The sequence below is a fragment of the Oncorhynchus mykiss genome, chromosome 16 (genome assembly GCF_013265735.2).
Source record: "Oncorhynchus mykiss isolate Arlee chromosome 16, USDA_OmykA_1.1, whole genome shotgun sequence".
NCBI lineage: Eukaryota > Metazoa > Chordata > Actinopteri > Salmoniformes > Salmonidae > Oncorhynchus > Oncorhynchus mykiss.
Genome location: NC_048580.1, coordinates 16,398,667 through 16,424,761, shown reverse-complemented (window position 1 = coordinate 16,424,761; position 26,095 = coordinate 16,398,667). Strand labels below are relative to the sequence as shown.

The window sequence follows — 26,095 nt, the reverse complement described above, 5'->3', positions numbered from 1 at the left end:
GCCCTTTAAACTGTATGCTGCTGTGGTGCCAAACTGCTGCAGAACTTCACTTGGTAGTTTATGCTGGTAACAGGTATCACCAGCCAGCTTCAGTCCATACCGCACCGGGAGTATGGAGTTGAGTGTGCAGTGACATTCTATTTCTTAACTTTGACTTGACCACACTCATTTGGTTGAACAGCCATTCAACCTTCGTATTTGGGTTTGGCAAGGAGAGGGCAGCGAGTGCAGCTTTGCACAGTTATTCAAATGGATTTGACCCGGAAGAGTCTGTGTAGTTATTCACTTCACTCCAAAACTCGACTGAGTCCCACCTAAACATTTCATTGGGAAACAATTGTATCAATTGTTTGGGGCTGGTACCCCAGTAACTCAACTACTTTAATAATTTCAGTGGTGCCTTTATTGTGCTTTAGGGTTTCCTTAACACTGAACAAGGCCATGTCTTGCAAGGCTTCTAGGATGTCTGGGAGCCTTGCTTGCAGCTCCTTGCCTAAATGTTAAGAGGTGTTCCAGATTGTCCAAAAGCTTGACAGGATCTGTTTGCTCTCCCTCAAATGACTTTACTGCAACTTGTATGTCAGACCAGATTGATTTAAATGTCAGGTAGACATATTTGGTCTTGTACATGGCATGGAGCACATCCGCCATGTAGAGCAATGCTCACTGGCCTTTGTCAACTCAGAGTGGAGTTCACATCTTCCCACTGGCTCAATATACGAGTTACCGCAGGCTCAATCGATAGCCAACGTGTGGCACACACTTTGGTGATCTGCAGGGGTTTCTGGCCACAATTAATGGTGGCATACACTGCTTTGTACACCTCACGTCGTTTTGGGGAAATCGAAAACCAGTTGTCGGTGTTCATGATTAAGTTCTCAACACTCGCTACAACTCCTGTACGGGCTCGGGAGAGACGAAGGTCGAAAGCCATGCGTCCTCCGAAACACAACCCAACCAAGCCGCATTGCTTCTTAACACATTGTGCATCCAAACCGGAAGCCATCTGCACCAATGTGTCGGAGGAAACACAGTGCACCTGGCGACCTGGTTAGCATGCATTGCGCCCGGCCTGCAACAGGAGTCGATAGTGTGCGATGAGGCAAGGATATCCCTACCGGCCAAACCCTCCCTAACCCGGACGACGCTAAGCCAATTGTGCGCTGCCCCACGGACCTCCCGGTCGCGGCCGGCTGCGACAGAGCCTGGGCGCGAACCCAGATTCTCGGGTGGCCCTAGACCACTGCGTCACCCGGGAGGCCCCCAAGATCCTCTTTTTTAAGGTTACACTTCTCAAGAAACTCAACTACCGCTTTTGCTATTGATCTGGCAGCCCCCCTCCCCCTCCAATTCAACCAGCCTGAGAAATGTAGACACAACGGTTATTTTTTTTAGCACTGAAATACCAAATCCCCACACCCAGGTATTTCGAGACACTGACTTCAGTGGACTCATCCAAAAGGAGACTGAACTTCTCATCCCCCACGTCTGAGAAAATAAAGAGCCAGTACTCCCCTAATAATTTCTGTGCATTTGGAAGTTTGTTGCTGCCACAGAATCTGAAAAGGCAGATTTGCAAGCCATACCTAAATGGTCACATGCTAGCAGCGAACAATGCTCCGCAATGGCCATTGCCATAGTAGCTTCTGTGCTTTTGCAGTTATCCACTTTCTTAACCAACTGGTAATGTAGACTGCGTTGCGGGGTTGTACGGTTTTGATTTAGTTATATGCTTTGCTGTAGCACAATGTTTTTTGATGTCATACATTTTTGCAAGTACATCTGATTTGCAGTACGCACGGTATGCCCGACAATCATCCCCAATTACTGGCTTCAGCCACCCTTTAAATTCAGGTACAGTACAGACTCTTTTGATTGAGACATGTTGGTTGATGTAAGTTCTGTTCAAGATCAAACATTTGTGACCAACTAAACGCAAAAAAAGAAACATCTCACTCACTGTCAACTGTTTATTTTCAGCAAACTTAACATGTGTAAATATATGTATGAACATAAGATTCAACAACTGAGACATAAACTGAACAAGTTCCACAGACATGTGACTAACAGAAACGGAAGAATGTGTCCCTGAACAAAGGGGCGGGGTCAAAATAAAAAGTAACAGTCAGTATCTGGTGTGGCCACCAGCTGCATTAACCTCTCTGGGATATGTGGGATGCTAGCGTCTCACCTGGCCAAAAGCCAGTGATAATGAAGAGCGCCAAATTCAAAATAAATTACTATAAAAATCTAACTTTCATGAAATCACACATGCAAGATATCAAATTAAAGCTACACTTGTTGTGATTCCAGCCAACATGTCAGGTTTCAAAAAGGCTTTTCGGCGAAAGCAAACGATGCTATTATCTGAGGATAGCAACCCAGTAAACAAAGACAGAAAAGCATATTTCAACCCTGCAGGCTCGACACAAAAGGCAGAAATAAAGAGTCCTCTTCACTCTAGCCTCATTCTGAACAGTGACACTTCTTCATTACACAAAGGAAAAACGTCAACCAATTTCTAAAGACTGTTGACATACAGTGGAAGTGATAGGAACTGCAAGAAATCTGGATTCCCAATGAGAAGCCATTGAAAAGAGTGACCTCAAAAAATAAAAATCCTAGGGGTTTCGCCTGCCAAATAAGTTCTGTTATACTCACAGACCATTATTCAAAAAACTTTAGAAATGTCAGTGTTTTCTATCCAAATCTACTAATCTATCTTATCTTCTGGGGATGAGTAGCAGGCAGTTTAATCTGGGCACGCTTTTATCCAAAATTCTGAATGCTGCCCCCTATCCTAGAGAAGTTAACTAACTGCAGTGCATCTCCTCCTCATGAACTGCACCAGATTTGCCAGTTATTGCTGTGAGATGTTACACCAGTCTTCCACCAAGGAACCTGCAAATTCCCGGACATTTCTGGGGGGAATGGCCCTAAACCTCACCCTCTGATCCAACAGGTCCCAGACGTGCTCAATGGGATTGAGATCCGGGCTCTTCGCTGGCCATGGCAGAATACTGACATGCCTGTCTTGCAGGAAATCATGCACAGAATGAGCAGTATGGCTGGTGGCATTGTCATACTGGAGGGTAATGTCAGGATGAGCCAGCAGGAAGGGTACCACATGAGGGAGTAGGATGTCTTCCCTGTAACGCACAGTATTGAGATTGCCTGCAATGACGACAAGCTCAGTTCGATGATGCTGTGACACACCACCCCAGACCATGATTGACCCTCCACCTCCAAATCGATCCCACTCCAAAATACAGGCCTCGGTGTAACGCACGTTCCTTCGACAATAAACGCGGATCCGACAATCACCCCTGGTGAGACACAACCGCGACCCGTCAGTGACGAGCACTTTTTGCCAGTTCTGTCTGGTCCAGCAATGGTGGGTTTGTGCCCAGAGGTGAAGTTGTTGCCGGTGATGTCTGGTGAGGACCTGCCTTACAACAGGCCTACACGCCCTCAGTCCAGCCTCTCTCTGCCTATTGCGGAAAGTCTGAGGACTGATGGAAGTATTGTGCGTTCCTGGTCTAACTCTGGCAGTTGTTGCCATCCTGTACCTCTCCTGCAGCTGTGATGTTCGTATGTACCAATCATGTACAGGTGTTGTTACATGTAGTCTGCCACTGCGAGGACGATCAGCTGTCCATCCTGTCTCCCTGTAGCTCTGTCTTAGGCAATATATTGCAATATATATATTGCCCTGGCCATATCTGCAGTCCTTATGCCTCCTTGCAGCATGCCTAAGGCACGTTCATACAGATGAGCAGGGACCCTGGGCATCTTTCTTTTGGTGTTTTTCAGACTCAGTAGAAAGGCCTCTTGTTAGTGTCCTAACTGTGACCTTAACTGACCTTAAGCTGTGAGTGTCTTAACGACCGTTCCACGGGTGCATGTTCATTAATTGTTTATGGTTCATTGAACAAGCATGGGAAACAGTGTTTAAACCCTTTACAATGAAGATCTGTGAAGTTATTTAGATTTTTACCAATTACCATTGAAAGACAGGGTCCTGAAAAGGGGACATTCCTTTTTCTTCTGAGTTTATATTCATTGGGTTTGTCTGGTTGAACGCCTACAATCTTGCTGCTGCCGTCAGTCAACAATGATTTGCAATTTGCTGAAATTGCTGCTGGCCTGCTTCTGCCTGTGCACGAGCTGAGCGCCTGCTGCTGATGTTACTCTCAATGCACTTTTGCAGCCAGGCAGTTGTGTTGTGAGTGTTTGACAGAGAAAATCGTTTTTTGTGTCATTTGGAGGGAAATTGCGTGCATTTTAGCATTTGAGTAACTTTTCAAAAGTTCCAAATACATTTTGAAAAATGGCTAAGTTGTCATCACTGGGCCTGTTCTTGCCATAATATGGACTTGGTCTTTTAACAAATTGGGTATACCACCCCTACCTTATCACAACACATATGATTGTCTCAAATGCATTAAGTGTAAAGAAATTCCTCAAATTAACTTTCAACAAGGCACACCTGTTAATTGAAATGTTTTCCAGGTGACTACTTCATGAAGCTGTTTGAGAGAATGCCAAGAGTGTGCAATGCTGTCATCAAGGCAAAGGGTGGCTATTTTGAAGAATCTCAAATATGAAATATGTTTTTATTAACACTTTTTTGGTTACTACATGATTCCAATTGTGTTATTTCATAGTTGTTATGTCTTCACTATTATTCTACAATGTAGAAAATAGTAAAAATAAAGAAAAACTCTTGAATGATTAGGTGTGTCCAAACCTTTGACTGGTACTGTATATTATTGTCACATACACCGGATAGGTGCAGTGAAATGTGTTTTACAGGGTCAGCCATAGTAGGACGGTGCCCCTGGAGCAAATTAGGGTTAAGTGCCTTGCTCAATGGCACATTGACAGATGTACCCTTAGGTACTGGCCCAATGCTCTAACCGCTAGGTTACCTGCTGCCCTATAAATATTATGCATAAAGCCGTGAAGGATATCCAAAATTGATCACATTAGTCATCAGTCATACTGAAATACTATTTGAATATTTAAATACTACTGACCGAATTAAAATACCTACAGTTCATTTTCCCATCTAGAAAAGGCCTACAACTCTGTTCATATACTCAAAGAAAACCTCTAGGCACTCATCAGTAAAACAACTCCAAATGTCAAAGTTAAACTGTCTTTTGAACTTTGACATAGAATTCTATTTCTGTGCTTCTGATATTTCTCTGTTTCTATGTCTGTCAGGTGGACATGTCAGTAATGGAGGATGTTCTGAAGCATATAGATGTCTCTGACCCCAGGTTCTGTGTTGCTGTCATCGCCATCATCTTCAACCCTTTCTTCTGGAATGTGGTGAGTAATCAAAGCATATATGTAAAATTCATAGACATGATTTCCATTCAAATTAATATTGATGACTAATGAGTAGCCAATGCATAGAAATCAAATTAATAGAATGGATCTTCACATTCAAATGTTTAGTGGCTGTTCTAGCGCAATTCTATTTATCATATAACTAGAGAGCAGTGTTTCCCAACTCTGGTCCTCGAGTACATCAAACAGTACATATTGAAAATCCAATTAAAGTTTATTCGTCGCATACACACTTTAACAGATGTATTACAGTTGAAGTCGGAAGTTTACATACACCTTAGCCAAATACATTTAAACTCAGTTTTTCACAATTCTTTACATTTAATCCTAGTAAATCCCCTGTCTTGGGTCAGTTAGGATCACCACTTTATTTTAAGAATGTGAAATGTCAGAATAATAGTAGAGAGAATTATTTCTTTCAGTTTTTATTTCTTTCATCTAGTTCCCAGTGGTCAGAAGTTTACATACACTCAATTAGTATTTGGTAGCATTGCCTTTAAATGGTTTAACTTTGGTCAAACGTTTCGGGTAGCCTTCCACAAGCTTCCCACAATAAGTTGGGTGAATTTGGGCCCATTCCTCCTGACAGAGCTGTACACCAGGTTTTGTAGGCCTCCTTGCTCGCACACGCCTTTTTAGTTCTTCCAACAAATGTTCTATAGGATTGAGGTCAGGGCTTTGTGATGGCCACGCCAATACTTTAACTTTGTTGTCCTTAAGCCATTTTGCCACAACTTTGAAAGTATGCTTGGGGTCATTGTCCATTTGGAAGATCCATTTACGACCAAGCTTTAACTTCCTAACTGATGTCTTGAGAAGTTGCTTCAATATATCCACATAATTTTCCATCCTCATGATGCCATCTATTTTGTGAAGTGCACCAGTCCCTCCTGCAGCAAAGCACCCACACAACATGATGCTGCCACCCCTGTGCTTCACGGTTGGGATGGGGTTCTTCAGCTTGCAAGCCTCCCCCTTTTTCCTCCAAACATAACGGTGGTCATTATGGCCAAACAGTTCTATTTTTGTTTCATCAGACATGAGGACATTTCTCCAAAAAGTACAAACTTTGTCCCCATGTGCAGTTGCAAACCATAGTCTGGCTTTTTTTATGGAGGTTTTGGAGCAGTGACTTCTTCCTTGCTGAGCAGCCTTACAGGATATGTCGATATGGGACTTGTTTTACTGTGGATATAGATACTTTTGTACCTGTTTCCTCTAGCATCTTCACAAGGTCCTTTGCTTCTTCTGGTATTGATTTGCACTTTTCACACAAGTTCATCCGTCTCTAGGAGACAGAATGCGTCTCCTTCCTGAGCGATATTACGGCTGTGTGGTCCCATGGTCTTTATACTTGCATACTATTGTTTGTACAGATGAACGTGGTACCTTCAGGCGTTAGGAAATTGCTCCCAAGGATGAACCAGACTTGTGGAGGTCTACAATTGTTTTTCTGAGTTCTTGGCTGATTTCTTTTCATTTTCCCATGATGTCAAGCAAAGAGGCACTGAGTTTGATGGTAGGCCTTGAAATACATCCACAGGTACACCTCCAATTGACTCAAATTATGTCAATTAGCCTATCAGAAGCTTCTAAAGCCATGACATCATTTTCTGGAATTTTCCAAGCTGTTTAAAGGCACAGTCAACTTAGTGTATGTAAACTTCTGACCCACTGGAATTGTGATTAAGTGAAATAATCTGTAAACAATTGTTGGAAAAATGTCTTATCATGCAACCAACTTGCCAAAACTGTAGTTTGCTAATAAGAAATTTGTGGAGTTGTTGAAAAACGAGTTTTAATGACTCTAACCTAAGTGTATGTGAACTTCCGACTTCAACTGTATGTGCGAATGGATTCTCGGACCTCACTAGCATGCCAACGAAAATAATTTAAGACTGAGACTCTCTCCAATACAACCCAACATCCTTTCAAGCACACCCTTCTCATTAACCTGTGGTGAGTTTTTCGCCGTTTCTGATGAACAAATAAGGTTTTATATGTAAGATGGCTAAATAAAGATAACAATTTCCATCATCAGCCTTATGGTGCCTGGAAAAATGGGAGTACTCTAATTTTGCAAAAGAGTTCCCTAACTGCCCTCCCAGTGAAGGAAGGGCACCCTGTGTGAAACATTCATTTTTTTCAGATTTTCACTTTCAAGATTCTTAGTTCAAAAAAATAATTTAACCAACACCTCTGACAACAAAAAAATGCAATACCTGGTTTGCGTATCCATTGTTGCCTCAGTTAGCATTTACTGGTAGATATCATATGCTAAAATGTATTTTCTACCCTACCTGCTACCCATGTAATTTTTCTGTGAGCTGCTAAGTCGTATACCTCCACTAAACTACTTTGATTCGCATCAAAAAAGTGGGTATACGGCTTATACCTGCGTATACCTTCCACTGCACCACTGGCCCTTTGTGTTTTGCAAAAAGTGCACTTCCCTACATGAGTGAGCTAGTATTATGCTTACTATCCTTTCAGAATCACAAACCTGTCGCACACTGAAGGCCTATAGGTTTGCCACTGTGCAAACATGTCTATAATACATATAAAGACTGTTAAGAGATTGTTTCAAGAAAGGAGTGTATATATTTGGCCTGGCGAAGCGGTTTTATGCTCTGACTGAATGGAAGCTGATAATTCTGACTAGAAGAAATTGAGTCTTCACTATCGAGACCGAGTCAAAGGTATCCGAGACAAGGATGTAGTCTGGAGACCGCTCCCTAGTACTTCAACACTGATTCTGTCCATAGCTGTATACCATATAGTTAAAAGCCTCTCCCAACTTCTCTCTGTTACTCGCCTGTTTTTCCTGCCCCTCCTCTCTTTGCTCTGTTCTTCTCCCTCTATTTCTCCCAACCCATTTCTTTCACAGTTCCTCAGTTTACATATCAAAGCAATCAGTGTTGGAAGTTAATTCAATGAAACTGAACAAATTGTTAGTTGTCTATTGGTTAACATGCTGAAAGAAGTCATCTGTTTTTAAGGCCATGCCTTCAACACATTTGCAGAGACCGAGGATCTGCCCCGGGTTTAGGAGGACAACATGACACGTTTATCTGGGCTGGTTATGCAAATGCACGCCCGTAACATGCATTATCAGCTGGTTATATAACACTTTTATCTTTTAGACTCAGATGTAATATTGAAACACCAAAACAATATTGATTTCCCCCGTCAACTGGTTGATAACAATAACACTTGGCACACTAAACGTCATGAAAGAGGTCATAGTTTGTCGGCATTTGTTTTGTAGCAACTAGTGGTATTCTTCTAATAGTAGAGTGGAGAGTTTTGGGCTAGCAGCACCAAGCCCGAGTGGTCTCTGAAGTTTACAGCCAGTTCTTCAGGTCTTTTTTCTGTGTGGGTTACTCAGATCTTTTTTTGCCAGTCATTCATATCTGTTGTTCAGAAAATCTTAACACATGAAACAAAGTCAGCAAAACTCTCACCATAAGTAGAAACTAAGGGAGACAGAGGTAGAGAAATATAAACCAACTTGAGATGTTCTGACTGTGAGAGACCAGTATATAATTCTATTGAATCGGTACAGCATGTCCTCTCTCTCTCTCTCTGTGAGAATAACCTAAAAGCATTCAAGTGGGTCTGCGGGAAAGGGGAGAATAAAAACTCTATTCAATAGAGGCTATTCAATAGATCTTTTTATATAATTTCAGAGGAAAGGGTAGAGCTTCTTTTCACAAACATCTTACCCAACTTTTCTTTAGCCTGTAAATGTCTACTGGCCTTTAATTGAAAGCGAAATATTCTGAGCACTTGTAAAAATTGTGAATGTACATGGAGGATTTGACACCTGTATAGGGTTTGTTTGAATACCCTTTGGTTGTTGCCTTAGTGTATATAATTTGCTGAGTGCACAAAATATTAGGAACACCTTCCTAATATTGAGTTGCACCCCCTTTTGCCCTACGAACCACCTCAATTCGTCGAGGCATGGACTCTACAAGGTGTCGAAAGTGTTTCACAGTTAGTACATTGTTGTAGTCAGACATGAGTTAGCTAGTCCCACCATAGCTCCGTCCAATATTTATTTGTGCCCCAGTCATGGGTTGCACCCATAGACTTGAGACAAGTTTGTGTGTTCTAGCTGTGCAGAGAAGGGAAATGAGCTCAGTGAGATATTTCAGCGCTGGTCCTCATTGGCTGTGTCCATTTACTCTTGGTTTTCGTTCTTTTTAATCAGTGATTTGATAATGACCTGAGTAACTAGGTGTGTGCACTCAAGGCAATCACTGTGACCATAATTGATCATTGCAGAGTAGAAATGATAGTTAGCAGGTCGGTGGTTCATGAGATTTGAGTTGTGTAGCAGCTCAGCCTCAAGGTCTGGACAGGACTGTGCCCGCCCTACCCCTTACGTTCCTCTGCAGCGGGCTCATTCAGCCATGTTGACATTGAGGTAATGGCAGGGTCAGCCTGTCCCTCTTCTTTCTTCTTATCTCTCTAACTCTATGGCTAGCTGGTGGCGCTAACGTCAACCAGATTACATAATTCTGATTACACTCTCTCACAACCTCTATTTTGTATCGTCTGAGATTCCCATAGATTGGAAAGTTGCCACGGTCATCCCCTTCTTCAAACTGCTACAGACCTATATCTATCCTACCCTGCCTTTCTAAGGTCTTCAAAAGCCACGTTAACAAACAGATTACCGACCAGTTCGAATCCCAGCGTAACTACTCCGCTATGCAATCTGGTTTCAGAGCTGGTCATGGGTGCACCTCAGCCACGCTCAAGGTCCTAAATGATATCATAACCGCCACCGATAAAAGGCAGTACTGTGCAGCCGTATTCATCGACCTGGCCAAGGCTTTCGACGCTGTCAATCACAACATTCTTATTGGCAGACTCAACAGCCTTGGTTTCTCAAAATAATTGCTTCGCCTGGTTCACCAACTACTTTTCAGACAGAGTCAGTGTGTCAAATCGGAGGGCCTGTTGTCCGGACCTCTGGCAGTCTCTATGGGGGTGCCACAGGGTTCAATTCTCAGGCCGACTCTCTTCTCTGTATACATCAATGATGTCGCTCTTGCTGCTGGTGATTCTCTGATCCACCTCTATGCAGACGACACCATTCTGCATACCTCTGGCACTTCTTTGGACATTGTGTTAACTAACCTCCAGACGAGCTTCAATGCCATACAACTCTCCTTCCGTGGCCTCCAACTGCTCTTAAATGCAAGTTAAACTAAATGCATGCTCTTCAACCGATCGCTACCCGCCCGCCCGTCCAGCATCACTACTCTGGATGGTTCTGACTTAGAATGTGTGGACAACTACAAATACCTAGGTGTCTGGTTAGACTGTAAATTATCCTTCCAGACTCATATTAAGCATCTCCAATCCAAATTAAATCTAGAATTCGCAACAAAGCATCCTTCACTCATGCTGCCAAACACACCCTCGTAAAACTGACCATCCTACCGATCCTCGACTTTGGCGATGTCATTTACAAAATAGCCTCCCAACTCTCTACTCAACAAATTGGATGCAGTCTATCACAGTGCCATTCATTTTGTCACCAAAGCCCCATATACTACCCACCACTGCAACCTGTACGCTCTCATTGGCTGGCCCTCGCTTCATACTCGTCGCCAAACCCACTGGCTCCAGGTCATCTACAAGTCTCTGCTAGGTAAAGCCCCGCCTTATCTCAGCTCACTGGTCACCTTAGCAGCACCCACCCGTAGCACGCACTCCAGCAGGTATATCTCACTGGTCACCCCCAAAACCAATTCTTCCTTTGGCCAACAGGGTTTTCCCAAACTCTGTCCCCGGGACCCCAAGTGCACATTTTTGTTTTTTCCCTGAGCACTACCCAGCTGATTCAACTAATCATCATGATTTGATTATTTGAATCAGCTGTGTAGTGCTAGGGCAAAAACCAAAACGTGCACTTGGGGTCCCGGGGACAGAGTTTGGAAAAACCCTGTTGCATTTCAGTGTAGAAAGTAATTTTGGTGCAAAGGGCAACATCGTCTAATGCTAGGTCGTGAATCTAGCTTGGTTGACATTATAACCTGAGTGTAATATTATTTTTTTCACCTTTATTATAGGACCGAGTTTGTGAAACGCTGCCACACAGTAACAGCACAGCTTCTCCCACCAAGTTGAAGCTCGAACTGCTCCTGCACATGCTGCACACGGCTCCTGTACAGACAATAAAAGATATCAAATTCAAATCAAATTTTATTGGCTGCATACACGGGTTTAGCAGATGTTATTGCGGGTGTAGCGAAATGCTTCTGTTTCTTGCTCCAACAGTGCAGTAATATCTAACAATACACACAATCTAAAGTTAAAGGAATGGAATTAAGAATATATAAATATTTGGACTAGCAATGTCAGAGTGGCATAGACTAAGACACAGTAGGATAGAATATAGTATATACAGTTAGTATATCAGCCAAGACCTCAGAAAACAATTGTAGACCTCCACATGTCTGGTTCATCCTTGGGAGCAATTTCCAAACGCCTGAAGGTACCACGTTCATTTGTACAAACTGTAGTATGCAAGTATAATCACCATGGGACCAAGCAGCCATCACACCGCTCAGGAAGGAGATGCGTTCTGTCTCCTAGAGATAAACATACTTTGGTGCAACAAGTGCAAATCAATCCCAGAACAACAGCAAAGCTGGAGGAAACTGGTACAAAAGTATCTATATCCACAGTAAAACTAGTGCTATATCGACATAACCTGAAAGGCCGCTCAGCAAGGAAGAAGCCTCTGCTCCAAAACCACCATCAGAAAGCCAGACTACAGTTTGCAAATGCACATGGGGACAAAGATTGTACTTTTTGGAGAAATGTCCTCATGTCTGATGAAACAAAAATAGAACTGTTTAGCCATAATGACCACCGTTATGTTTGGAGGAAAAAGGGGAGGCTTGCAAGCTGAAGAACACCATCCCAACCGTTAAGCACGTGGGTGGCAGCATCATGTTGTGTGGGTGCTTTACTGCAGGAGGGACTCGTGCACTTCACAAAATAAATGGCATCATGAGGATAGAAAATTTATGTGGCTCTATTGAAGCAACATCTCAAGACATCAGTCAGGAAGTTAAAGCTTGGTTACAAATGGATCTTCCAAATGGACAATGACCACAAGCATACTTCCGAAGTTGTGGCAAAATGGCTTAAGGACAACAAAGTCAAGGTATTGGAGTGGCCATCACAAAGCCCTGACCTCAATCCCACAGAAAATTTGTTGGTAGAACTGATAAGCATGTGCGAGCAAGGAGGCCTACAAAACCTGACTCAGTTACACCAGCTCTGTCAGGAGGAATGGGCCAAAATTCCCCCAACTTATTGTGGGAAGCTTGTGGAAGGCTACCCAAAACATTTGACCCAAGTTCAACAATTTAAAAGCAATGCTACCAAATAATAATTGAGTGTATGTAAACTTCTGACCCACTGGGAATGTGATGAGAGAAATAAAAGCTGAAATATATAATTCATTTACTATTGTTCTGACATTTCACATTCTTAAAGTAAAGTTGTGATCCTAACTGACCTAAGACAGGAAATGTTTACCTTGATTACATGTCAGGAATTGTGGAAAACAAAGTTTTAAATGTATTTGGCCAAGGTGTATGTAAACTTCTGACTTCAGCTGTACATATGAGATGAGTAATGCAAAATATTTAAACAATACATCACCCTAAAAGACCCTCTTCATTTATACAGTGGATTCTGAAATGGCAACATACACTCTGGTACAGCATGCCTTTTCACCCACACAGTGCCCAACACCTCCCTAACACAATAGCATTGTTGAGTTTTTGACATGACATTTTTCACTCATTCTCCGAGGTGAATGAGGAGGCTTGATGTAAGTTGGTGGGCGGCGGTGGTTCCATTGGAGTTATCAATCGGTGTTGAAGGAAAAACTGCAATCAAACCTCGCTCCCATCCACCTTTCACACTCACCAACACTACAGGTGCCTCACTCCTATGCCCGTTTTAATAAGCAGCCTCTCAGGCCAAGAGGTGGAAAATGCAACTGATGTAGAATGGGTGCCAGCCCATTAGCCAGCAGGGCCGAAGGACCCCTTTTCACCCCTCGGGTGTTTTATTGAGCCCAGCCCAGAACAATCAACCAGACCATGAGTCAGCAAGAATGAAAGGAGCTTAGCAGAACTAGCTGACAAAGGATAAGAAAAGAGGGGTGAAGGGATGAGAGGAGAAGCACAATATAATAAAAGTCTAGCAGGGAGATGTACTGACCATTTGGGCAGGTAAAAAATAATTCATAAAAATATGTTTTACAGGGTGGAATAGAAAGGAAGTAAGATTACTTTTCATTTCAATTGAAAATTGAAATGGAGGGGAGATAAGGGTGAGGGAGCACATCATGAAAGGGAAGCAAAAAATGTGAAACAAAGTGAAGAGAAACGTGATGGGGATTCTGCATGAAGCCTCACGTGTAGTAGTCTGGTATTCAAGGTTCCACCTTTGCTCATCTGAATGAATAGTTTGAATTCAGAATTTTCACTATAAAGCAACATTGGGCAACTCTTCATCTTAGATGGTAGCTACTCCATGTCTTTCCATTGGCTGCCGACATAACAATCTATTAATGTTATTATTGCCAAGGTTACTTTGTTACTACTTCAGACTGTCAAGTGGACCAGGGACGTGAGGCTGAGGGATGGGGCTGGAGAAATGTAATCACTCTCAAATTCATAGTCCTTGCATTCACACCGCTGTCTGACTATCCATGAGATCAAAATTATAGTTTTAACCATGTTTTGAGACTATACGGTGTTTTATTTAGATTTGAGTTATTATTTTAGGTTATAGTTATGGGGTAAACAAGCTTATATTTTGGGTTTTTATGGGATACAATAATTGATCTCACAAGGCATTTAGAAATTATAATCTGCAGCATCAATACCATTTAATATACCATTAATTTTAAAGTCCATAAATAAAATCACAAAATTATATTCTTATGAGCTGCTGCACCATACAGCCCTTTGCATATAATTGGGCCACCATGATCTTATCTTACGTTTAATCGTAATTAGTTATATTTAGCCTAATTTATTAGCTTGGATGTTTAGCGTTCCTTTGGATATGACAACTATGGAGCGCGTGTGTGTGTACACTCACATTTTTTGCAGTTAGCTCCGAACCCAGCCACACATGCATGCACACCCACAGGTTTTTTTCCTGGCTCAAAAAGGGGCTTAAGTGGTGAGCGTAGCGGCGTCGTGGCAATGACCATGGTCAGCCCGTTGGCGTGGCTGAATTCGGTCCCGGGCAAGAACATTTTTCAGGCCCCCATCTTGTGTTTTACAGCCAATTTCCTGCAATAAAAAATATATACAGTGGGGAGAACAAGTATTTGATACACTGCTGATTTTGCAGGTTTTCCTACTTACAAAGCATGTCTGTAATATTTATCATAGGTACACTTCAACTGTGAGAGACGGAATCTAAAACAAAAATCCAGAGAATCACATTGTATGATTTTTAAGTAATTAATTTGCACAGAATTTTGTGGCACCATGTAAGTTGCGCCGAGGTACGCCACAAAGGACGAACCACTGTATGCATTTTTACTTAACATTCATATGTCCTACAACCAGCTGCAGTGGGTTTAGAGCTAGACTGTTTGTTTTTTCAGGGTTTCCTATGAATTTGAAATTCACCTGGATAAACAAGACAATGTTAAAGGCCAGATTCAATATGGTAGCCTCAATGCCCAACTCAGGTGTTCATTAATTCAAAACCTAATTTGCACTCACTGTATATAGACTTCTACTGTATTATTGACTATGTTTTGTTAATTCCTTGTGTAACTCTGTGTTGTTGTATGTGTCAAACTGCTCTGCTTTATCTTGGCCAGGTCGAAGTTGCAAATGAGAACTTGTTCTCAACTTGCCTACCTGGTTAAATAAAGGTGAAATAAATAAGTGTTCGGAGATTTTGAGAATCTGCATTACTTACACTACTGGTCAAAAGTTTGAGAACACCTACTCATTCAAGAGTTTTTCTTTTCTTTTTAAAATGTTATACATTGTAGAAAAATAGTGAAGACATCTAAACTATGAAATAACACATGGAATCATGTAGTAACAAAATCAATAAACAAATCACAATAGATTTTCGATTCTTCAAATAGTCATCCTTTGCTTTGATGACAGCTTTGCACACCTTTGGCATTCTCTCGCATCAGTAAGACGTATTTGTTTTTGTCCCATGTAAATATTCAGTCTTTTTTCGTTTTTCTGGTATACATTTCATTATATTTCAATCTCATTTTTACCATTTTCGAAGTAAATATACCTTCCTGCAACCTGCCTCGCACAATGTGGTACGAATCTGATATTTTTTAGACCTAATAACTGGAACCTCCATCAGAAGCTAGCCAGCTAATTAGCTACTAGCTATTTAGTCATTGTTAGCCACTGCTAGTGGTCTTTACCTTTAGCACGGACACCAGCCACTTTAGCCCGGATAATACCTGCCAGTCTGCACAGTGCGATATCAGCCCTGAGCATATCGGACAGCTACTTTTTTCCACTACATCACCGGATTCCTGCCGCAAGCTCTGGACCATTGCACCGGATCTTCGCAGCTAGCTAGCTGCTACCATGTGGCTATTGTGGCTAACACCCTTGTCCAGAAGCATGCACCAGTTAGCCTCGAGTTAGGCCCATCTCCCGGCTAGCAAGCGAAGTACACCAACTACAATGCCTCGCTTGCCAATCCTCCCGCCGATCCATCATTACTGGTCTGCTGATCTGCTGACGTAATTCGGCCGACGTGCTCTCAACCGGCCTAAGCATCGTGGATGTGGTGAAGATCCATCTGCTAGCCCCGGCCCGCTAGCTTCATGAAAACTGTCTCCCTCTCACCTAGCGTAGCAATTCACTACGGAACGGCTCCCTGTTTCATCTATTGCTGCTCATTGGACCCTATAATCACACGGCTACACAGCTGATGCCTGCTGGACTGTTCATTAACACGGTACTTCATTTTTTTATCTGTCGGCCCCAGCCTGGAATTCAGGCCCTGTATGTAGCTAACTGACCCTCACTGCCCATTTATCACCATTTACCCGTCGTTGTCTTAGCTGTTTACCCATTGTTGTCTCACCCGTGGTCTTAGCTCTTCCAATCAACACCTGTGATAGCTTTATGCCTCTCTCTGTCCGTATGCCTTGTATACTGTTGTTTAGGGCAGCTCATTGTTTTAATTTACTGTGGAGCCCCTAGTCCTGCTCAACATGCCTCAGATAGCCCCCGTGTCCCACCCCCACACATGCAGAGACTGCACCTAGCTTAACTAACACCTCCAGAGATGCAACCTCTCTCATTGTCACTCAATGCCTAGGTTTACCCCCACTGTACTCGCACCCTACCTTTCCCTTGTCTGTACACTGTTCCCTGAATCTATCCCTCCAAGCCCAGAAATCTGCTCCTTTTATTCTCTGTTCCCAAAGCACTAGATGACCAGTTCTTAAATCCTTTAGCTGTACCCTCATCCTACTCCTCCTCTGTTCCTCTGGTGATGTAGAGGTTAATTCTTAGGGCTAGGCGTCCTGTCAACTGGACACCTGTTGACAACATCCGGTGAAATTGGAGGGCGCGCAATTCAAATAAATAATTGTAATAATAAACATTTCTGAACATACAAGTATCTTATATCGTTTAAAATCTTAAATTATTGTAATCTACCTGCATTGTCCGATTTACAATAGGCTTTACAGTGAAAGCATACCATGCAAATGTTGAGGACGGTGCCCCACATCAACATATTTTTCAACCAGCACAGGCTTCATAAAATCACAAATGGCGATTTAAATAATCACTTACTTTTTGAAAATCTTCCACTGTTTGCAGAACCAAGGGTCCCAGCTACACACAGCCATTTTTCCAGCCAAAGATGGGAGTCACAAAAAGCAGAAAAATAGATCAAATGAATCACTAACCTTTGATGATCTTCATCAGATCACACTCATAGGACTTCATGTTACACAATACATGTATGTTTTGTTCGATAATGTGCATATTTATATCCAAAAATCTCAGTTTATATTGGCGCGTAACGTGCAGTAATGTTTTGATTCCAAAACATCCAGTGATTTTTGCAGAAATACTCATAATAAACATTGATAAAAGATACAAGTATTATTCACAGAATTTAAAGATAGACTTCTCCTTAATGCAACCGCTGTATCAGATTTCAAAAAAACTTTACGGAAAAAGCATAATCTGAGAACAGCGCTCAGAGACTAATCCAGCCAGAGAAATATCCGCCATGTTGGAGTCAGAAGTTAGAAGTTAGAATCTTCATCAGAAGGCACTCCCAGGAATCCCAGTTCGACAATAAATGACTGATTTGTTCAATAAAGTTCCATAAACTCCATCATTTATGTCCAAATAGCCCCTTGTTGTTAGTGTGTTCAGCCCAGTAATCCATCTTCATGAGGCGCGAGCACTTTGTCCAGACAAACTCGAAAGGTTCCGTTACAGGTCATAGAAAGTCAAACGATGTATGGAATCAATCTTTAAAATGTTTTTAAACATAAATCATCAATAAGGTTGCAACTGGAGAATTCCTATGTCTGAAGAAAAGCACTGGAACGAGAGCCCACTCTCTCGTGACCGCTCGTCATGAAACCACTCTGCCAGACCACTGACTCAAACAGGTCTCATGAGCCCCTCCTTTATAGTAGAATCCTCAAACAAGTTTCTAAAGACAGTTGACATCTAGTGGAAGCCGTAGGAAGTGCAACTTGACTCAATAGACACTGTGTATTCGGTAGGGCAAGCTTTGAAAATCTACAAACCTCAGATTTCCCACTTCCTGGTTGGATTTTTCTCAGGTTTTTGCCTGCCATATGAGTTATGTTATACTCACAGACATAATTCAAACAGTTTTAGAAACGTCAGTGTTTTCTATCCAATACTAATAATAATATGCATATATTAGCATCTGGGACAGAGTAGGAGGCAGTTCACTCTGGGCACGCTATTCATCCAAAAGTAAAAATGCTGCCCCCTATCCCAAAAAGGTTAACCTTTTCACACGTACCAACACACGGGTGTGATCATCCTACAATGGTCCCTGTAGCGTACGATCAAACCGGTGTGATTAGAACGCTTATTTAGAACGGCCAGTTTCGAATGATGCAACAATCAGCATTTGAGTTGCCCACACTTTTTTCAGAAACATTTTGCACAAACACAGTCCTTACAAAGTTATGTCCAGAATGTGAGGTTTATTTTTGGATGCAATTTTCAGACATTCACAAAAGTATCTACAGCATAACACAATCATCCAAACCACAAAAAATGTAGTCTACATTTGTCCTAGCGCTAACTGAGGAAAAATTGACGTAACACAAGCGGTCATATTTGTATAACTCTCGCTGACAAAGTACAATATGAATTAGCCGAAAGCAATGACTATAATTAATCACATCACGGGTGAGCTCACCATGGATCGAAATAATTGAGTAAAACACTCTCTAGAAATCCGGACAATGGGTAGTTTTTGCGCACTGCCATGCTTTTTGTTTCCCTCACAGAAACCATAGATTATAAGAGGAGACAAGATGAGTTTGGTCTGTTTATAGTATGCATGTTCAAGGGAGGTGGGGGGTGTCGTCCAATATTGTCGACATCCCATCATTCATTTCCAAAAGTCCTCAAAAAATGAGTGAACCCTTACTCACCTCATTTTGTTATAACATCTTTGGTCCAACAGACGAAACCCAGAATGCATTGTATGTCAACAAACATGGATACACACAGCTGGAATTATCTTAGCTCATCATAATCAGTACAACCTACAAAAAAATGCAGTAATTGGAATGCATGCAAACAATTGGGAAGTGTGTAGGGGAATTTTGTCCGGGTCAGAAATGTCCCAAAAATGAATTGTCCGCAGAAGTAAAAATGACAATTTTTCTGTGAATGAATGAGGAGGCGGAACACACCCCAATTCAAACTGTTCTTAGAAAATAAAAACTTGTTTGAAAATCATTTTAAATTGAAGTTGTTGAAACAGCCTATAAATAAAAACAGGCTGCGTGCCTTGGTTTGAGGGCAGAGCGGATTAAATGTACTGTTGCGTAACAATCACATTCTGGAATGGAGAGAATGTTCTAACATCACGTGCATAAAATAACTCACTCTGGGGCGACCGTTAGAAATATTTGGAACGGGGTGAAAAGGGTGAAATGCTAGTAAAATGAAATGCATGCTCTTCAACCAATCACTGCCTGCACCCGCTCGCTCGACTAGCATCACTACTTTGGACGGTTCTGACTTAGAATATGTGGACAACTATAAATACCTAGCTGTCTGGCTAGACTGTAAACTCTCCTTCCAGACTCACAGTAAGCATCTCCAATCCAAAGTTAAATCAAATCAGATGTATTTATATAGCCCTTTGTACAACAGCTGATTTCTCAAAGTGCTGTACAGAAACCCAGCCTAAAACCCCAAACAGCAAGCAATGCAGGTGTAGAAGTGTGGTGGCTAGGATATTATAACAGAACATGGCCAAGATGTTCAAATGTTCATAAATGTCCAGCATGGTCAAATAATAATAATCACAGTAGTTGTCGAGGGTGCAGCAAGTCAGCACCTCGGGAGTAAATGTCAGTTGGCTTTTCATAGCCATTAAGAGTATCTCTACCACTCCTGCTGTCTCTAGAGAGTTGAGAACAGCAGGTCTGGGACAGGTAGCACGTCCGGTGAACAGGTCAGGATTCCATAGCCGCAGGCAGAACAGTTGAAACTGGAGCAGCAGCACGGCCAGGTGGACTGGGGACAGCAAGGAGTCATCATGCTAGGTAGTCCTGAGGCATGGTCCTAGGGTTCAGGTCCTCCTCCGAGAGAGAGAAAGAGAGAGAGAGAGAATTAGAGAGAGCATACTTAAATTCACAGAGGACACCGGATAAGACAGGAGAAGTACTCCAGATATAACAAACTGACCCTAGCCCCCCAACACATAAACTACTGCAGCATAAATCTAGATTTGGCTTCCTATTTCGCAACAAAGCCTCCTTCACTCATGCTGCCAAACTTACCCTCGTAAAACTGACTAACTATCCTACTGATTCTTGACTTTCGGCGATGTCATTTACAAATTTGCCTCCAACACTCAACAAATTCGATGCAGTCTATCACGGTGCCATCCGTTTTGTCACTAAAGCCCCATATTCCAGCCACCACTGCGACCTGTATGCTCTCGTTGGCTGGCCCTCGCTAAATATTCGTCGCCAAACCCATTGGCTCCAGGTCATCTATAAGTCTTTGCTAAGTCTCCGCCTTATCTCAGCTCAGCTCACTAATCACCATAGCAACACCTACCCGTAGCATGCGCTCAGGCAGGTATATTTCACTGGTCATCCGCAAAGCCAACACCTCCTTTGGCTGCCTTTCCTTCCAGTTCTCTGCTGCCAATGAACGAATTGCAAAAATCACTGAAGTTGGAGATTTATATCTCCCTCACTAACTTTAAGCATCAGCTGTCAATGCAGCTTACCGATTGCTGCAGCTGTGCACAGCCAATTTGTAAATAGCCCATCCAACCAACTACCTACCTCATCCCCATATTTGTGTTCTTTTTGTTTTTCTGCTCTTTTGCACACCAGTATTTCTACTTGCACATTCTCATCTGCACATCTATCACTCACAATTACTAAATTGTAATTACTTTGCCACTCTTGGCCTATGTATTGCCTTACCTCCTTACTTCATTTGCACACACTGGATACAGATTTTTCAATTGTGTTATTGACTGTACGTTTGTTTATACCATATGTAACTCGGTGTCTTTGTTTTTGTCGCATTGCATTGCTTTATCTTGGCCAGGTCACAGTTGTAAATGAGAACTTGTTCTCAACTGGCCTATCTGGTTATATAAAGGTGAAATAAAAAACCAGCTTCCCCTGGAATGCTTTTCCAACAAGTCTTGAAGAAGTTCCCACATATGCTGAGCTTTTGTTGGCTGCTTGTCCTTGGACCACTCTGCGGTCCAACTCATCCCAAACCATCTCCATTGGGTTGAGGTCAGGGGATTGTGGAGGCCAGGTCATCTGATGCCGCACTCCATCACTCTCCTTCTTGGTCAAATAGCCCTTCCACAGCCTTAAGGTGTGTTGGGTTATTGTCCTGTTGAAAAACAAATGATTGTCACACTAAGCCTAAACCAGATGGTATGGCGTATTGCTGCAGAAATCTGTGGTTGCCATGCTGGTTAAGTGTGTTGAATTCTAAATAAATCACAGACATTGTCACTAGCAAAGCACCCCTACACTATAACATCTCCTCCATGCTTTACGGTCGAAAGTACACATGCAGAGATCATCCGCTAACCCACACCGCGTCTCACAAAGACATGGCGGTTGGAACCAAAAATCTCCAATTTGTACTCCAGACCAAATGACACATTTCCACCGGTGTAATGTCCAATGCTTGTGTTTCTTGGCCCAACCAAGTCTCTTCTTATTGGTGTCCTTTAGTATTGGTTTCTTTTCAGCAATTCAACCATGAACAGTTGATGTTAAGATGCGTCTGTTACTTGAACTCTGAATCATTTTTTTGGGCTGCAATTTCTGAGGCTGGTAACTCTAATGAACTTATCCTCTGCAGCAGAAGATACTCTGGGTCTTCTTTTCATGTGGTGGTCTTCGTCAGAGCCAGTTTCATCATTGCGCTTGATGGTTTTTGCAACTGCACTTGAAGAAACCTTCAAAGTTCTTGAAATGTTCCGCATTGATTGACTTTCATGTCTTAAAGTAATGATGGACTGTCGTTTCTCTTTGCTTGGTTGAGCTGTTCTTGCCATAAAATGGACTTGGTTCTTTTACCAAATAGGGCTATCTTCTGTATACCACCCCTACTTTGTCACAGCACAACTGATTGGCTCAAACGCTTTAAGAAGTTAAGAAATTCCAAAAATGACCTTTTAACAAGGCACACCTGTTAATTGACCTCATGAAGATGGTTGAGAGAATGCCAAGAGTGTGCAAAGCTGTCATCAAGGCAAAGGGTGGCTATTTGTAGAATCTCAAATATAAAATATATTTGGACTTGTTTAACACTTTTTTTTTTTGGTTACTGCTGCATGATTCCGTGTGTTATTTCATAGTTTTGATGTCTTCACTATATTCTACAATGTAGAAAATAGTACAAATAAAGAAAAACCCTGGAATCAGTAGGTGTGTCCATACTTTTGACCGGTGGTGTATATTTAGAATTAAAGTGCTTTAGATTCATGATTTCACTCTTGATTTAAAATGATTATGGATGGATAACCGATTTGATAGTCTCGATCTCCTGCTCAAATAAGGCAATGTTTGTTTGTCTCCATAGCTGATTCGTCCTCACGATAGCCAGTGGAGTCAGACTGTAGGAGCACAAACAACGGTTTGCATGGAAACCATTGCTGCTGGTTTTGTAGCGTTGAATTTCAATATAGGATTCAGCCCTTCTGTCTCGTCGAGTGGGAATAAGGTCACTCTCTCGCTCTCTCTGTCTCTGTCTCGCTCTCTGTGTGTGTGTGTGTGTTTCATAACCATTTTGTCTAGAATTCTAAACTCTGGCTTTTCTCTGCACCCTGCATGTATTATTTTCCCCAAGGCTTTGACTAGTCAGGGCTTCCTGTAAGTTGCTCTGGATAAGAGCATCTGCTAAATGACTGAAATATAAATGTCTAGTGGAACAACGGCCACGGTGTGCTATAGAAGAGGTTCACCTTGACATGGGAGAAGGTATTAGTATCGCTTTTTAGACAAGACCGTAATGGTTTTGTCTTTTGGTTGTTTAGTTATATATCAACTGTGCATCTAGGCTAACTGTTGAAGGCTGACATTTCTGGTATAGTCTGTGTGATCAGATGAGATAGAAATAGGATCTAATCGAAGATCTAAGACAGATGCTCTAATTTCATTTTCTGAAATGGTTAAACAGTAAATAGCATAGCTGTAGGAGGGGAGGAGGAGTTCTAATGTGTAGCCAGTTATGCATGTGATTAGGGCATGTTCTGTTCCCTCTGTTTCCCTGGGCTGGGGACAGGGACGGAGCGCGGCCGTGCATTAATACGGGGCATGAATCTCATGTGGTGATTAGGCTGGTTCTAAGGCCCTGTCAGAGAACCGGGCCCCGGGGGACTGAGCCTGCACCCACTAAGACACTCAGTACCTCTGTAATAGAGCCTACACAAACACATTTAAGAGCTCCTAATGCATCATATCAGAGACGAGCCAGGACCTTGTTGTCTGAAATACACCCGTGGTAAGTAACTGAATGGAGTGGCCTGTCCAGGCTGTTACCTAAGCCTTGATTGAATCTGTGAATGGTGCTGGCACAGAATGCATTCACACAGTGTGGTAAAGTTTTGATCTACCTGTGTATTTATAGTATCTTCTGTCATAAAGCATATAAGGTACAGTTAACTGCCAAAATAATGGAAACACTTAGTAATTGAGGGATACAAAAGGAATTAAAGGCAGGTACTTCCATACATATGTGGTTCCTGAGTTAATTAAGCAATTCATATCCCATTATGCTTAGGGGCATGTATAAAATTGCTGGGCAGGGCATTATTTTGGATACCATGGCTATGCCCCCATAGGATGACAATGCCCCCATCCACAGAGCACGAGTGGTCACTGAATGGTTTGATGAGGATGTAAACCCATTTGATCACTTATGGGATATTCTGGAGCGCTGCCTGAGACCGAACACTACATGGTGAAATTTCTTGTGGAAGTATGGTGTCGCATCCCTCCGATAGAGTTCCAGACACAAGGTGCAAATATTCTGTAATATCAAAGTGAAAGTAAATTCTAACATTGACTAAAGATGGATGAAAAATTAAATGCTAATGTACCTTGGTTAGATAAGTATTCACCCCCTGAGTCAATACATGTTAGAAATACCAACAACAGTCGTCTTGGGTAAGTAAGTCTCATAAGCTACCTGTGTTGTGCAATATTTTCCCATTTGATTATTTTCATAATTCTTCAAGCTCTGTCAAGGTGTTGGGGATCATGGTTAAACAGACGTTTTAAAATCTTGCCATAGATTTTCAGACAGATTTAGGTCAAAACTGTGACTTGGCCACTCTGGAACATTCATTGTCTTCTTGGTAAGCAACTCCAGTGTAGATTTGACCTTGTGTTGTAGGTTGTTGTCCTGCTGAAAGGTGAATTCCTCTCCCAGTGTCAGTTGTAAAGCAGACTGACGCATGTTTTCCTCTGGGATTTTGCCTGTGCTAAGCTCCATCCAATGTCTTTTCATCCTGAAAAACTCCCCAGTCTTTGCCGATGTCAAGCATACCCATACCATGATGCAGCCACTACTACCATGCTTGAAAATAAGGAGGTAGTTACTCAGTGATGTGTTGTTGGATTTGCCGCTAACATAAGGCTTTGCACTTAGGCCTAAAAGTGTATAATTATTATTATTGTTAAAAAATGTTCAGTATTACTTTAGTGCCTTATTGCAAAAATACAGTGCCTTCAGAAAGTATTTACCCATTTACTTTTTCCCACATTTTGTTGTGATAGAGCCTGAATTTAAAATGAATTACATCGAGATATTTTTTTATCACTATTACAACCAATATCCCATATTGTCAAAGTGGACTTATGTTCTACAATATTGTAGTTACTCTACAATATGAACCTAATTGACAGCGTGAAAAGAAGGAAGCCTGTACAGAATAAAACAAATCCTATTTGCAATAAGACACTAAAGTAAAACTGCAAATAATGTGGCCATTTTGTTTTTTTAAAGTCCTGAATAGAAAGTGTTATTTTGAGACAAATCCAAATCCAGAACACATCACTAAGAACCACTTCATATTTTCCAGCATGATGGTGGCTGCATCCTGTTATGGGTTTGCACATTTTTACTCCCTTTTTGGTGGTTACATTTGTGTCTCATCGCTGCAACTCCCCAATGGGCTCGGGAGAGGAGAAGGTCGAGTCATGCGTCCTCCAAAACATGAAGCCAGCTGCACCAATGTGTTGGAGGAAACACCGTTCAACTGAAGACTGTCACAAGGAGTCGCTAGAGTGCGATGAACCAAATAATGGCCCTCCCCTAACCCGGACGACCCTGGACCAATTGTGAGCCCTATGGGACTCCCGAACGCCCAAACACTGCGATGCAGTGCCTTAGACTGCAACTAGGGAGTTTTTTATGATAAAAAGAAACAGAATAGTTTAACTCCTAGAGGAAAACCTATTTCAGTCTGCTTTCCAACAGACACCGGGATACAAATTTCCCTTTCAGTAGGACAACAAAGTGTGAATAAATCCAAGGGGTATGAATACTTTTGCAAGGCACTGTAGTTTCAGTGCCAATGAGTTTTGAAGTACCTTCTGAATTCCTGTTCAGAAGAGTGCAGAGAAAGGTGACAATGATATTACACAGCTGAGGAACATGCTTCCTGAGAGTATACTTTTTCATATTGCAAGAAAATATACTTAAGTATACTTTCAAAAACGTATATTTAACTTACATATATACATACATATATTTGAAGCATACTCAAAGAAATGCATGTGCACAAACATTGGCTTATTCCCCAGCATAATTTTCTGCAGTTGATGTTTTGATTTATAATATGATATTGTTTCTCATATTTAGCTTATTCAAATATTTTGATATTCATTTTATAACTGAATAATGTAGTACTTTTAATTACATATACATTCCACATT

General features: G+C 41.9%; 1 protein-coding gene across 6 annotated transcripts in view; it reads left to right on the top strand.

Moving 5' to 3' along the window:
* Nucleotides 1-26,095, top strand: part of pemt (phosphatidylethanolamine N-methyltransferase) — an 81,341-nt gene that overhangs the window by 10,943 nt on the left and 44,303 nt on the right. For all 6 annotated transcript variants that reach the window (XM_036946303.1, XM_036946307.1, XM_036946305.1 and 3 more), the window contains exon 2: nt 5,230-5,337. In XM_036946303.1, the coding sequence (XP_036802198.1) occupies nt 5,230-5,337 (108 nt within the window). The remainder of the gene's footprint in view (nt 1-5,229; nt 5,338-26,095) is intronic.